Consider the following 11,800-nt stretch of genomic DNA (forward strand, 5'->3'; position numbering starts at 1 on the left):
TAACCTGGGAAAGCTTCAAGTATCTGTTTCAAGTAGAGCCATTGGTTTCAAGGAACCAGCAACTTTTCAAAAACAGTTATATATATAATTTTTTTCAAACGAGACATTATCTTTAGCTGACCCTACTTCACCAAGATAACCGGGTTAGCTTATAAGTGTAAGTTATTGCCGTATTTGGATGAGAAATTCGGCTTCTAGACTGTACAGTAATTCTGTACATTGACTAGTACCAAAAGCGATTTAGTAGCAGGCTAAATGTATTTAATGGCGTCTTTTCTTACTGAACAACGCAATTTCACATTTTATTGGTTGATTTAGAAACTATTAGAAATCACAAGCACACATTTGGTGGTGATGGTACTAGCACTGAGGTGATGTGTCGGGTCAAGTACAATCCATCTAGCCTACTAGTCTAACTAGCTTAGTAGCTAACAACAAAATGTGTAGGCCTATGTCGAAAATTAAACAGGCCGTTGTGAAACATCTTCAGAGTGCCATAACTCCACCATGTTCTATGTTTGAATGTCATTTGTACACAGTCCTCCTACCATGCTTTATGTTCAAAATGTTAAACGTTCAACTACTTATAACCAAGCCCACTTGTGTTTTCGGTACAGATGGCTGGAGAATCTGAGGTTCCAAAGTTCGAGACTGATGATGAGATGTATGAGGAAGACACCACTGACGCCAGACCTGACCGAAGTGGAAGATTCCTTCTCTTTGGACGGTGAGCATAACAGCCTCAATCAAACAGCCAAACGTAACATACTACATTTATTCCGCCAAACCGTCCACAGACAAGTTTGTGAAATACAGAACGATGCGAAGTAGCAAACCAATGTCCATTGACACATTTTGAAACAATTGGAAGTTTAGGGATCTAGGGCTAGTGGTTTTATTGTCTTAGTCCAGGTTAGATTTGATTGAATTATACAGGTACATTTTTTGTCACATAAGGAAGGGGTTTTGGCAGGTATGTTATTGTCTTTGATCACAAGGGGGCACCACTATCATGGTAATGTATGGCCTGTAGGCAATAGATACAAGTACTAATTTTGGAAAATATTCCAAGTGAATTGCATCACAGTGTGCATGCGTTTCTAGAATGAAAAGATTCCAGTGGGGCTTGAACCCAGGTACCTAGGTGTTTCCTAGAGCCATAAAACAATTCTTACAAACAGTGCAAAGGGAAAACAGCCCCACAGGTGAAGCAATATAGAATGCTGAACTGACCATGGGGGGAGGATCAAGACCCATGTGTTGTGAATGCCATCCACCTGAACATATTCCCATTATTTAGGCCTATTCATAGCATGACAAAAACATGAGAAAGGGAAAAGGATGCTTTGTGAGATGCCAATCAGTCTCATAGTTATTCTCCCATAAGCGGTATAACTATTATTCCTATTATTATTATAACATGTATTGTTATCTGTACATGAGAAAGTTGAACTTTTCACCCACACTGTAAATAGTTAGCCAATACGCAACAGCATTTTGGAGTACTGTACGTAATTTGTCCCTCGCCAACATGTAGAACATCAGTGAGTTGGAACCAAAATGTCGGCCTACACAACCTGTCTCTGTTACCCATGTACTATGTACGACACCGCTAACAATCCCTCAGCCGCTCATTACAGCACACCGATGACCCCACAGGCTATGTGTCATAACCGCACATGCGTGCGCGTGCGAGAGGGTGATTCTGGGCTAGTCAGCAGAGCTTCACGCACGGTGCCCTGTCTGACCTCAGCAGTGGGGTGCAGGGGCCAGGTATGAATAGGCCTTTGGAAAGCTCTGGTGGGGTGGCGTGGCTGCTGACTAAGGGGGCTGACAGTGCGCCGCCCCTGTCCACATTACGGGCCAGTCCAGTCTCCATACTGTGCAGAGAGCTTGTCAGGATCCTAGCGCAAGGTAAAAATTAAAAGTATATATCCCTCAACCCCCCCCCCCCCAAAAAAAAACGGAAACGTCAGCTGGAGAGTCTGGGAGTTTGATAAACGAATTGAAAATAAGAAAAGAACAAAGCGAGACGATAGGAGCAACTCATTTCAAATGCAGAGTGGCGTGGCGCTTAATGAGGAACCCAGGTAAGGCCTCCTCTCCTCCCTCCCCCATCCCCTCCTCCCTCCCCCATCACCTCCCTCCCCCATCACCTCCATCCCCTCCTCCCTCCCCCTCACTTCCTCCCTCCCCCATCACCTCCATCCCCTCCTCCCTCCCCCTCACTTCCTCCCTCCCCCATCACCTCCATTCCCTCCCCCATCCCCTCCACCCACCCGCCCCTTCCTCCCCCTCCCCGCGGGTCCCACAGTTGGGGCTCTTTGCCCATTCTCAGACTCACTATACAGTGGCACCATGGGAGAGAGCTCTGTAAAGTTCTGGATAACATGTGAAGTGGAGTGTGGCCAGGTGGGATGTTTGTGTGTGCGTGTTTGTGTGTGTGGGCGTGTATACCTGAGCATGGGTTCCTATTGTTACGGTAGTAACCTGATGACTAGGCTCTTCTGGAAATGGTGCTGACATTGTCAGCCCCAAAAGGCCACTGTGGTCCACCTATCTGGATGAATCCCTCTGAGAATGGAAATATGACAGGTCTGTGAGAATTGTCACTCATGTGAAAGATTGACTCTGTCGCTGGATATCCTTTGATTCGCTTATGATTTCTTAATACCTGCGCAAGCCAAACATGTTATAGCTTCATTGTTAACCCTCAAGTGGATTTCTGCAACCGCTTTGGCCATGACTTTAATGCCTTATTTCAAAATGTATGTGCTCTATGGTCTCTGAGTAAGTGGTTCTGGGTGTTTTTGAATATTGTGATAATTCTGTAAGCTGGGGTGAGTATTGGCTCACTGGATGCAGTTTAGCAGTATATCTTGAAATGCCTGTCCTTGGGTGTGTTGAGGTAATGGATATGCAAATGTTTTGACCGGAAACGACTTCTTGAGGTGTAATTTTCCGCGGTTTTCCTACTTCCGCTGTCGTCATTTGATAGAGGACTCAAGATGTCTTGATCCCCTGCTCATTTAGCTGTAAACCCTGTTCATAACCTTGTTTCATATTTTTATATTTGAGGTTGAGTGTTGCTGTTGTTGTGTTGCTTTCTGTCAGTAGACACGTTTGTAATTGTAAGAACTGGGATTGTAGTCTATATACAGACAACTGCGTATATCTGTATCTAATAGAGAAAAGGGAAAATCCTATGTGGGAAAATTCTAGATCTGCTGTGTCCTGCGTTATCTGAATGTAGTGTGTCTAACAACCATGTTTGTTGGTAGTAGTGGATCTAATATACTTTTACTCTTATTTGAGTATTCAGGCAGAACAGGCTGCAGCTTTACAGTTGACAACTAGCCTACGCCACAATCGTTTGGGATTTAATGTAGATTTCCTACACATTGCTGTCTGTTTGAAATGTGTGTGGTACCTGCCCATCTGTCTTCCTCCCCAGTAAGAAGAATAAGGATGGCCAGGCGCGGGAGCAGGACTACTCTTCTGAAAGCCATTACAGAATCGTTTCACCAACATTCCAGTATAAGATGAGCCACCAGCGCATGGGCAAGTGCATCATCATCAACAACAAGAACTTTGACGAAAAGACGGGTATGGGCTTTGTTCGTTTCATGGGAATTATGGGGTGGACACACTTCTTTAACATATATGATGGTCTAAACTGACGACTTGCTTATCACCAATTACCACCTTTGAGGCTTTTTACAGCTTCATGAAGGTTATCTCCAGAATGTTCCGTCATACACGGAGACCAGGGCACTCACCCACCAAAGACATTGTAGAAAGAGGATATATTCCATTCCTTTTAGTCCCTGTCAGACACTGCATTCTCAATCACTGGGTTATCCTTGCACCCTACTAGAATTGAGCAGTTTTTTTTCTCTCTGGCAAATGTCCTGTGATCCTGTCAGGACTGATTCTCCAGAGTCTAACTTTAAAGGAAACATGGATGCCTCTCGATTAATACAGAAAGTGTCATGTGTGTATTATAAAGGAATTATAACAGAAGTTACCTTGTGTAATGTACATAGTTATACTTGATAAGTGATATTCCATTGTTTGATTCAGACCTATAATTGGCCATTACTTAATTACCACTTAAAAATGTATAGAAATTGACATATTTCTACAAATACAATTTAAAGCTGTGAATACAATAAGGCTGTGACATACTGTGCTGCAGGGATGAATGTACGCAACGGCACGGACAGAGACGCAGGCGAGCTGTTCAAGTGCTTCAAGAGCCTGGGCTTCGAGGTCTGCATCTACAACGACCAGACCTGTGAGAAGATGGAGCGTCTGCTCAAAGAGGGTGAGGAACCAGCCCCGGCGGGGCCCCCCCCGGCGGGGCCCTCTCGGGGTCAAGTCCTGCAGTTGGCTAATGTCTCGAGTGGAGAGCTTGGGGAAAGCAGTGGTCCAGTGTGGCTAACGAGGTCACAACCCTCTGTAGTTAGACCCAGCTCCTTACAACAGCGTGCTCTTTGGGTTTAGTGTGAAGCACTTCACTTTGAATAGGTTTTCTGTGCCCGGATTGAACGTGTGTGACATTTCCATTTGAAACGACACACACACCTGTACAAATGTTGTTTGTACAGTTGCCAAATGTGAATGTGTGAGCATTGTGTTCTGGACGTGTCCATATTTCTCTTTTGTTTTTCCCTTCTTCTCTTAAATCCCGCCCCAGCCTCGGAGGAGGACCACACCGACAGCTCGTGCTTCGCCTGCATCCTGCTGAGCCACGGCGAGGAGGGCATGATCTACGGCACGGACGGAGCCATGCCCATCAAGACCATGACGTCGCTCTTCAGGGGAGACATGTGCAAGAGCTTAGTGGGCAAGCCCAAACTCTTCTTCATTCAGGTGAGCACATGTTCCCTAAAACCATAGGGCCATGTTGAAGATCCTGACGGCACATAAGATGAGGGGGTGGAGCGTGTGAAATGTTCAAATGAGAGAAGTACTTAGGTATTACAGTTAAAGAGTCGCTTTATGCTACCGGCATAAAAAAAGGGGGGGGGGAATGTTGTGGAAATACGGTTTGCGATAATGGATTTAATTTAATGTCCCACGACAGGCATGTCGGGGCTCAGAGTTTGACGATGGCATCCAGACAGATTCGGGGCCCCCAAACGACACCCTGGAGACAGATGCAAATCCCAGGCATAAGATTCCCGTTGAGGCGGATTTCCTCTTTGCCTACTCCACCGTGCCAGGTAAACCCCAGAACTCCCAAACATTTCCAGGTAACCTTGTTACCCAGCTGCTTGCACCCTTCACCGCTAGTCTGACAGCCACCCCACAGCCAGCCCCGCCACCGCCTCACACCTACCCTGCTTGGCTCCATCAACCATGATGGCTGGTAATGCACTTGAATGCTGGTAATTGTTCACTTGAAGTCCTGTCGATGTTAAGAGTGTGTGTGTGCGTGTATGTGCGTGTATGCCTACGTGTCCGGTACGTGTTTGTGCGTTTGTACGACCATGCCGAGGGAGTGACACCGCTGCTCTTCCAGGATATTACTCATGGAGGAATCCGGGGCGAGGCTCCTGGTTCGTCCAGGCACTCTGCAACGTTCTCAACGAGTTCGGCAAGCAGCTGGAGATCATGCAGATCCTGACGCGGGTCAACTACATGGTGGCCACCAGCTTTGAGTCGTGGTCTGAAGACCCGCGCTTTAGCGAGAAGAAGCAGATCCCGTGCGTGGTCTCCATGCTGACCAAAGAGCTGTACTTCAACTGACCGCCTACGATGACCAAGCCCCCCCTCCCCCCCCTTCTGACTAACTTGACTTGACTTCTTTACGCACTGACCGAGCGGTCGAAACATTCAGGGATGACCCAGGCCCAGCGGAACGCTGCACCGTTTGGGCATGTACGCCGTTTTGCACGTGTAGCGTGGCTGGGCCCTTAACAAACTCTCCAAAACCCATTTCTACAGTGGCACTTTGTGTGTTGGTGGTGATGCATGCCTCTTCTTCAGGTTATTCCTTGGAATAATGATGTCACATTTGGTGTGCGATCCTTGTCGACAGGCAGTGTGAAATATCCATGTTATTTTACAAACCCGGAAATTTGCTGCCATTCATGTAAAGGTTGTTTTTAGAGTTGGGGATGTGGGTTTTATCTGATAATGGTTGCATCAGGTTCCAAGCTTGTCCTAATATGGATATGGGTGCTTTACGTAGATTATAGTGTATGTTCCTCTAACCAAGATTTGTCCAGTGTTCTTAGAGCAATCCTTAAAAAACAACAATCGACAGTTGAGCAAAGTTGCCATACCATTCATGACTTTAAAAATTCACGACTTTAAGTTTTACATAGTTTTGGAATTAAATCGCATTGTTATACACTACCTGTTTGAAAGCAGTTGAGAACGTTCCGGAACTCTCTGCACTTAACAGTCGTCCTCGTGAATTTGGAAAGTGCTGTTGTTAAAGTCAGAATACTGAGGTTATAGAGACAACAACCTTGCCAATAACAAATCAGTGGCATGATAACTGACAAGGATGTACACTAGTCAATATAAAGCACTTTACATTATGAAAGATAGCTTGAACGGACTGACTTTACTGAAATGAGTCAGGTGGTGACAAATGTAAAGCTGGGAACCGGATTCTTTCATTTTTGGATATCTGTGTTTGTTTTTGTTCTGTCATTAGTCCTCAAGAATAACTCCTAAAGCAAAGCCTTCAACATACAGCACATTATAAGTCATATCGAATCTAAATGATTTAACATTAGTGGCCGGAATACTAATGGGAGATGTAGATGTTAATGGAATCGTGATCAACCTCAGGTTACCAAGTAGTGGGATTAACACAGTTTGTTTGTGTTACTGAGCCTCACAGACACCATAGCCAGCAAGTTGTGACACTGCTTTGTAACAAAACAGTTGTGAGTGTGGATCATGGGCATAGGAAATATTTAATCTTTTAAGAAATGAGGACAAAACTGGACGATTCGCCAGGTTTCTGTATGTAGGCTACATGCATTTTTCATCAAGTTGAAGATTACAAGGCTGGCAGTATAAACAGTTCTCTAACTTTTATTGCTCGTCATTTAAACTTTGACCAGTGAAGTGAATGTATTGTATATACATATTATCAAAATAATGGGCTTGTTGTCCATGTATTTTTTCAGTGCCAGGGTTTAGTTATTTATCTCATGAATGGACTTTAATGGCTTTAAACTCATTTTCTTGTTTCTTGCGCAACGCTGCCAATTTCTTAAATCTTTTATATTTACCGAGTCATGTTGAGCAGAAACAATGCAGTGAATAATTTGTTTGTCAGACCTGAGGAACAATTATTTTAAAGATGATTTTAATCTTGGCTAAAATCACAAATGACCACATTGTTTAACTGTATATCAATGTGATATATTGTCAGTAAAAGGCACCAAGCATTGTCTTTTTTTAATAAATTCAATGCAAGCATAGTGTGCACTAATTTGAAATGAGAAAATGCCTGAAATGTTTGTAAAAAAAGAAAATTAAGAAAATGTGGGTGTCCCTTTATTTTATAGTCCAATTTAAGATCCCACTTAAAAATAAATCATTAAGTTTTTGATGAATTTCAAAAATTTCATTTCAAAATTGATGCCTTCTACTCGAACAATAAATAGTCATTTTGGTAACAATTATGTAATTAACATAAAAGTCCATATTAAAAAAACTATATTTAAAATATTTTGTCTTAATGGCACTTTATGCATTGAGTATCCAATATTCAATTCAATATTTTATTTTATTTGCCCTTAACAAGACGATGCCTTGGGAGTCTTGAAAGCACACATGCACAGCTGTAAGGTCGGTGTTGCACTGCATGTTTGTCAAAAAGTCCAAAATAATCTGTTATCTACAGAGGCAGCTATTACTGGTCGTGATAAGTCTGACCATTCACAATCCACATGTCCCCATTCACACATTGCATTCTCTCCAAATTGTATTGCTACCACTAGTCAGTAACACTGGGAAAACATTTGTTGCTAGATTTAATTTATTTGCCATTTCTTTTTTCCAGTCTTTTTCTTTTCTTTTTTTCTTTTTCTACACTATCACACAATATTTCTAGAAGCCAGATGGGGAACAGTATCCTGGCAACAATTAGAAATGTTACCAACTACTCATACTGTACCTTCATCACACAGTAGCACCCTTGAATCCCCTCGACACATGAATCTCTGATCAGTGATGTAGTGCCCAACCTGTACTGAAAGGAGTGTGTGCTCTACTTGTTTTGGAATGGAATTGAAGGGAAAACAATCCTGTTTTTAGAGGTAACATTTTAAATGCTTTCCAGTGGTAAATGCTATTGTCCTCTAGAATATATTTTAAATGATTTGCACAAAAAAAGAAAAAAAAAGTATATAGTAGTATTGGGAGGCAAAATCCCTAAAAAAAGAAATATTGTGAATTTTCGAAATATTGCCATAATCTATGGCCCCTTTTTGAATCTGGGGCAATACAATGTTAAATTACTTCATCAAAGGAATGCCTATGTAAACATTATTTTATTGTATTAAACATGACGATCCTATTTTATTATGACTTTGTGTGGTTCTTTTTTGTTACCTTGGGCAACAGTACTATAAACTTGCCATTACATGGTAACAATATGGTGATCTAGTAGAAACCTTTACAAACTAGAAAGGGAGCGTGTTAAGATCGTTTCCCAAGAAAGAAAAGTCAAAACTTGGGAGCAATAAACAGATATCAGTCAACAGTTGGATTTTAAAGCATGGAAAAGCACAAAAGCACGATTCAGAACAGGTAACCTAGCGTTGTTTGTGGCATGCACTACTAGCATCTCTCCCGGGTTCAGAGGACAGGGGCCGACCGGGAGGCATCGAGGATCTGCAGAGGCTTCCAGTTAGTCCCCTGGTTGTCGTGGCCTGGGCACACTGCCTGGTGGAGGACGTCAGTGAAGGTGCCAGCACAGAAACAGTGCAGGGGGGTCATGCTGTCAGCCCCCAGGAAGCACACCAGCCCCCCGGGGAAGCTGCAGTACACCCCGATCCGTGTGAAACGCTGGCCGGCGACGTGGTTGAGCTCGTGGCACACCTTATCGTGCCAGGCCGTGTAGTCTCCATTGAAAAATTCCACGCTCCAGGACTCGGCCCCACGGCCCAGCCAGCAGTCCTCTTCGCGGCCTTTGCGCGGGATGCTGGGATACGTCAGACCGAGTTCCCAGTAAGTCTTACCGCTCACCTGTACCTCCCAGTAGTGGCGGCCCTCGCGGAAGCCTTGCCGGCTGATGGCATACAGGGTGGTGTCAAAACGGGAGGGGGTCTCTGGGAGGTCTTGCCAGGTTTGTGTGTACGTGGCCAAGTCTCCCTCAGGGGAGATGATCAGTTTAGGGTGGGCAGTATCCGAGTCAAGGACAACTTCTGAGGCATCTGGGGGGAAAATCCATCAGTTTTAAACACACTTTTAGGCTGTTAGGTTTAACTCGCTCCTCAAATTAAATATTATCCAAGATTCCAAGCAATATTTTTCACTCATATATACACGAAACGAAATGATATGAATGTTCATTCATGCTAGGTTTGAACCAGAATTGATGACGGGCCTGTTTTCACCTGAGACACAGGCACATGACAAGTCAGACACGTCTTCTACTAAAGCCCACGCACCCTCTACAAACTCACAGCTCTGGAAGAGTTTCTTGGTCACAGGGACCTGAGAGCGGATGAAGAGCAGCAGGTTGATGGTCAGACTCAGGAGCTGCTCATTCTTAAACTCATCCACTTGAATCAGGTCAGGATCTGTCGTCTTCAGTGTCTCCGAAATCCTGATGGAAAGGAAAGGGACAGTTTACACAAACAGAAAGCTACATATACGTTTATGAGGCAGTAGAAGCGCCATCATGAAGCGGTCTGTGCTATTATAAAGCAGTAGTCACGATTGTGAAGCAGGGAACACTGTTATGAACGCATGTACTATTAAGAAGCTGTAGATACTATTGTGTGGACTCACCTTTTCTCCGTTTCTGCATTCTGTATGGGAACAGCATAAAGGTCAAATGACTCATCGGTCGTCAGGCAAGAATCACACTTGTCATTTTTCAGGACCAGTAGGAATCTACAGTGCCTTCAATCTTTCCATCGTTTCATACACCGAACTTAACATCTCCGATCAACAGTTGGAATTCTGTCCTTTCAGACTAACCTTGTCGTAGACATGCTGTTTGTCTTTCTCCACCTGGGCGGTGAGCTGGGATAGGTCCTGGTCCAGTTCCTGGGTTAAGTGATAGCAGCGCTCCATCTTCGCCTCGATGGTGCGCTCGGTCGCCTCAAACTCCATGTCCAGCTGGGTCAGAGTGATCCTCAGGTCCTCATCCAAAACCCTCTTCATGTCTTCATACTTCTTCTTGATCTTCTCCTTCAGCTCATTGTTTTTTTTCTGAATGGGAAAAAGAGGTGACATTGTTTTCTGAATGGATAAAGAAGTGACATTTGAATAAATATGCAGGAAATGTATGTAGTCGTTAAGATTGCCTTTCCTGACTAGGAAGGGAAGTCAAAATTTTCCACTACTCAGAGGCTATGATAAACCGAATGTTGGTAACTTGAATATTCCTGTTAGTGCAGAGCAGAGATGGAGGAGCTGAGGACTTACTGTAAGGTCCACCTGTTTGGCTCCAAGTTTTTTCATTCTGTAGGCGAGCACATCTCTTTGCCTTTGAAGGTGTTGTTGATGACTCACAAGTGTTTCCTGACAGCGTTTCAAAGCATAAGAAAGGAGACATGAATTAGAAGAAAGAGATGAAAGGTGAAGGCAATACCAGCATATTTCCGACATCAAACCAAGGTGTGTTGGAAGCCGCGTACTTGATTGTGGCCCTTCATGATCAACATCCGTATGACCTTCTCTCTTTTGCTCTTCCCACAAATGCCAGCAGCTACAATCCCTCTGTGAGTGAAGACTCTCCCCAACTCAACAAAGCAAACATGTCAGTCAGGCCTTTATACCCCTGCAATGGGAGAGCATTGCTATTGGGCAATGTGGGCATAGGGGCTAGAGCAAGGTTTAGCTATCTGTCCCTCCCCACTTTGATGTCATGGTGCCCTGGGAAGCATGTGCCTTGTTCCATTCAGGGAGTAAGGACGTAAATCTAAACTCTAGAGACAAGAGGGTGACTCCTGCAGTGCTGAGGAAGGAGCAGCAGCCCTAGTCAGTCACTCAGCGCTGCTTTGTGCCCCACTAAAATGAACGGCAGTCAAGCAGAGCGCTATTTATGGCAGCTTGCCCCTGACCCTACACAATCTTTGTGTCGTTGTGTGTGTGCGTGTGTGTGTGTGTGCGTGGCTTGCCTGGGTGTGAGTGGGACTATTGTAGTGTGTTTGTAACGCGAAAACAAGAAATAAACAGGGATTGATCAAGAGAGGAAAGAAAACAACGTTCCGCGACCATGTTTTGTAATCACATGCTGCATGCGTCAGACAGATGGATGGATCTTTGTCAACGGTTGATGCCAGGGTGTTCTAATTATAAATGCCAGCCTTGAACCCATGGGCCTTGTAAATTGCATGCACACATGCCACAAATGGAGTGTGGATATGAACACACAGTGAGAAGCTGCCACATGTACTCATATGCCTCCTGTCTGGAATTCTGACGTGGCAGAAATCTAAAACAATAGGTGCCCTGTCTTTTATCCAACCATATCAAGCACTTTCAGCCTTTCACTCAAGGCATCTTTGGAGCTTCAGCTTGGCAAGCTGCGCAGTACCCACTGCATTGATAACATGCTGACCTGTTCTGAGAACGTGCAGTGATAGGTGCT

General features: G+C 44.2%; 2 protein-coding genes across 3 annotated transcripts; one reads left to right on the forward strand and one right to left on the reverse strand.

The window, feature by feature from the left end:
- Window positions 1-11: 11 nt before the first annotated feature.
- On the forward strand, window positions 12-8,556 carry casp7 (caspase 7, apoptosis-related cysteine peptidase). Its single transcript, XM_062474658.1, has 7 exons — window positions 12-157; window positions 618-727; window positions 3,455-3,606; window positions 4,199-4,327; window positions 4,700-4,875; window positions 5,090-5,228; window positions 5,528-8,556. The coding sequence occupies exons 2-7, from the start codon at window positions 618-620 to the stop codon at window positions 5,752-5,754; spliced, it is 933 nt and encodes a 310-aa protein (XP_062330642.1). The 5' UTR covers window positions 12-157; the 3' UTR covers window positions 5,755-8,556.
- A 169-nt stretch (window positions 8,557-8,725) lies between these two features.
- Window positions 8,726-10,991, reverse strand: si:ch211-28p3.4 (zinc-binding protein A33). Of its 2 annotated transcripts, none has more exons than XM_062474653.1 (6): window positions 10,845-10,991; window positions 10,633-10,728; window positions 10,183-10,416; window positions 9,991-10,010; window positions 9,663-9,805; window positions 8,726-9,410 (listed from the first exon to the last, which is right to left on the reverse strand). In XM_062474653.1, exons 1-6 carry the CDS (start codon window positions 10,869-10,871, stop codon window positions 8,833-8,835), a joined length of 1,098 nt encoding a protein of 365 aa, XP_062330637.1. In that variant the 5' UTR covers window positions 10,872-10,991; the 3' UTR covers window positions 8,726-8,832. The 2 variants fall into 2 exon arrangements, with proteins under 2 accessions (XP_062330637.1, XP_062330638.1); XM_062474654.1 differs by having other exon boundaries at window positions 10,881-10,941.
- Between the last annotated feature and the right edge of the window lie 809 nt (window positions 10,992-11,800).

The sequence above is a fragment of the Osmerus eperlanus genome, chromosome 12, assembly GCF_963692335.1.
Source record: "Osmerus eperlanus chromosome 12, fOsmEpe2.1, whole genome shotgun sequence".
NCBI classification, from domain to species: Eukaryota; Metazoa; Chordata; class Actinopteri; order Osmeriformes; family Osmeridae; genus Osmerus; species Osmerus eperlanus.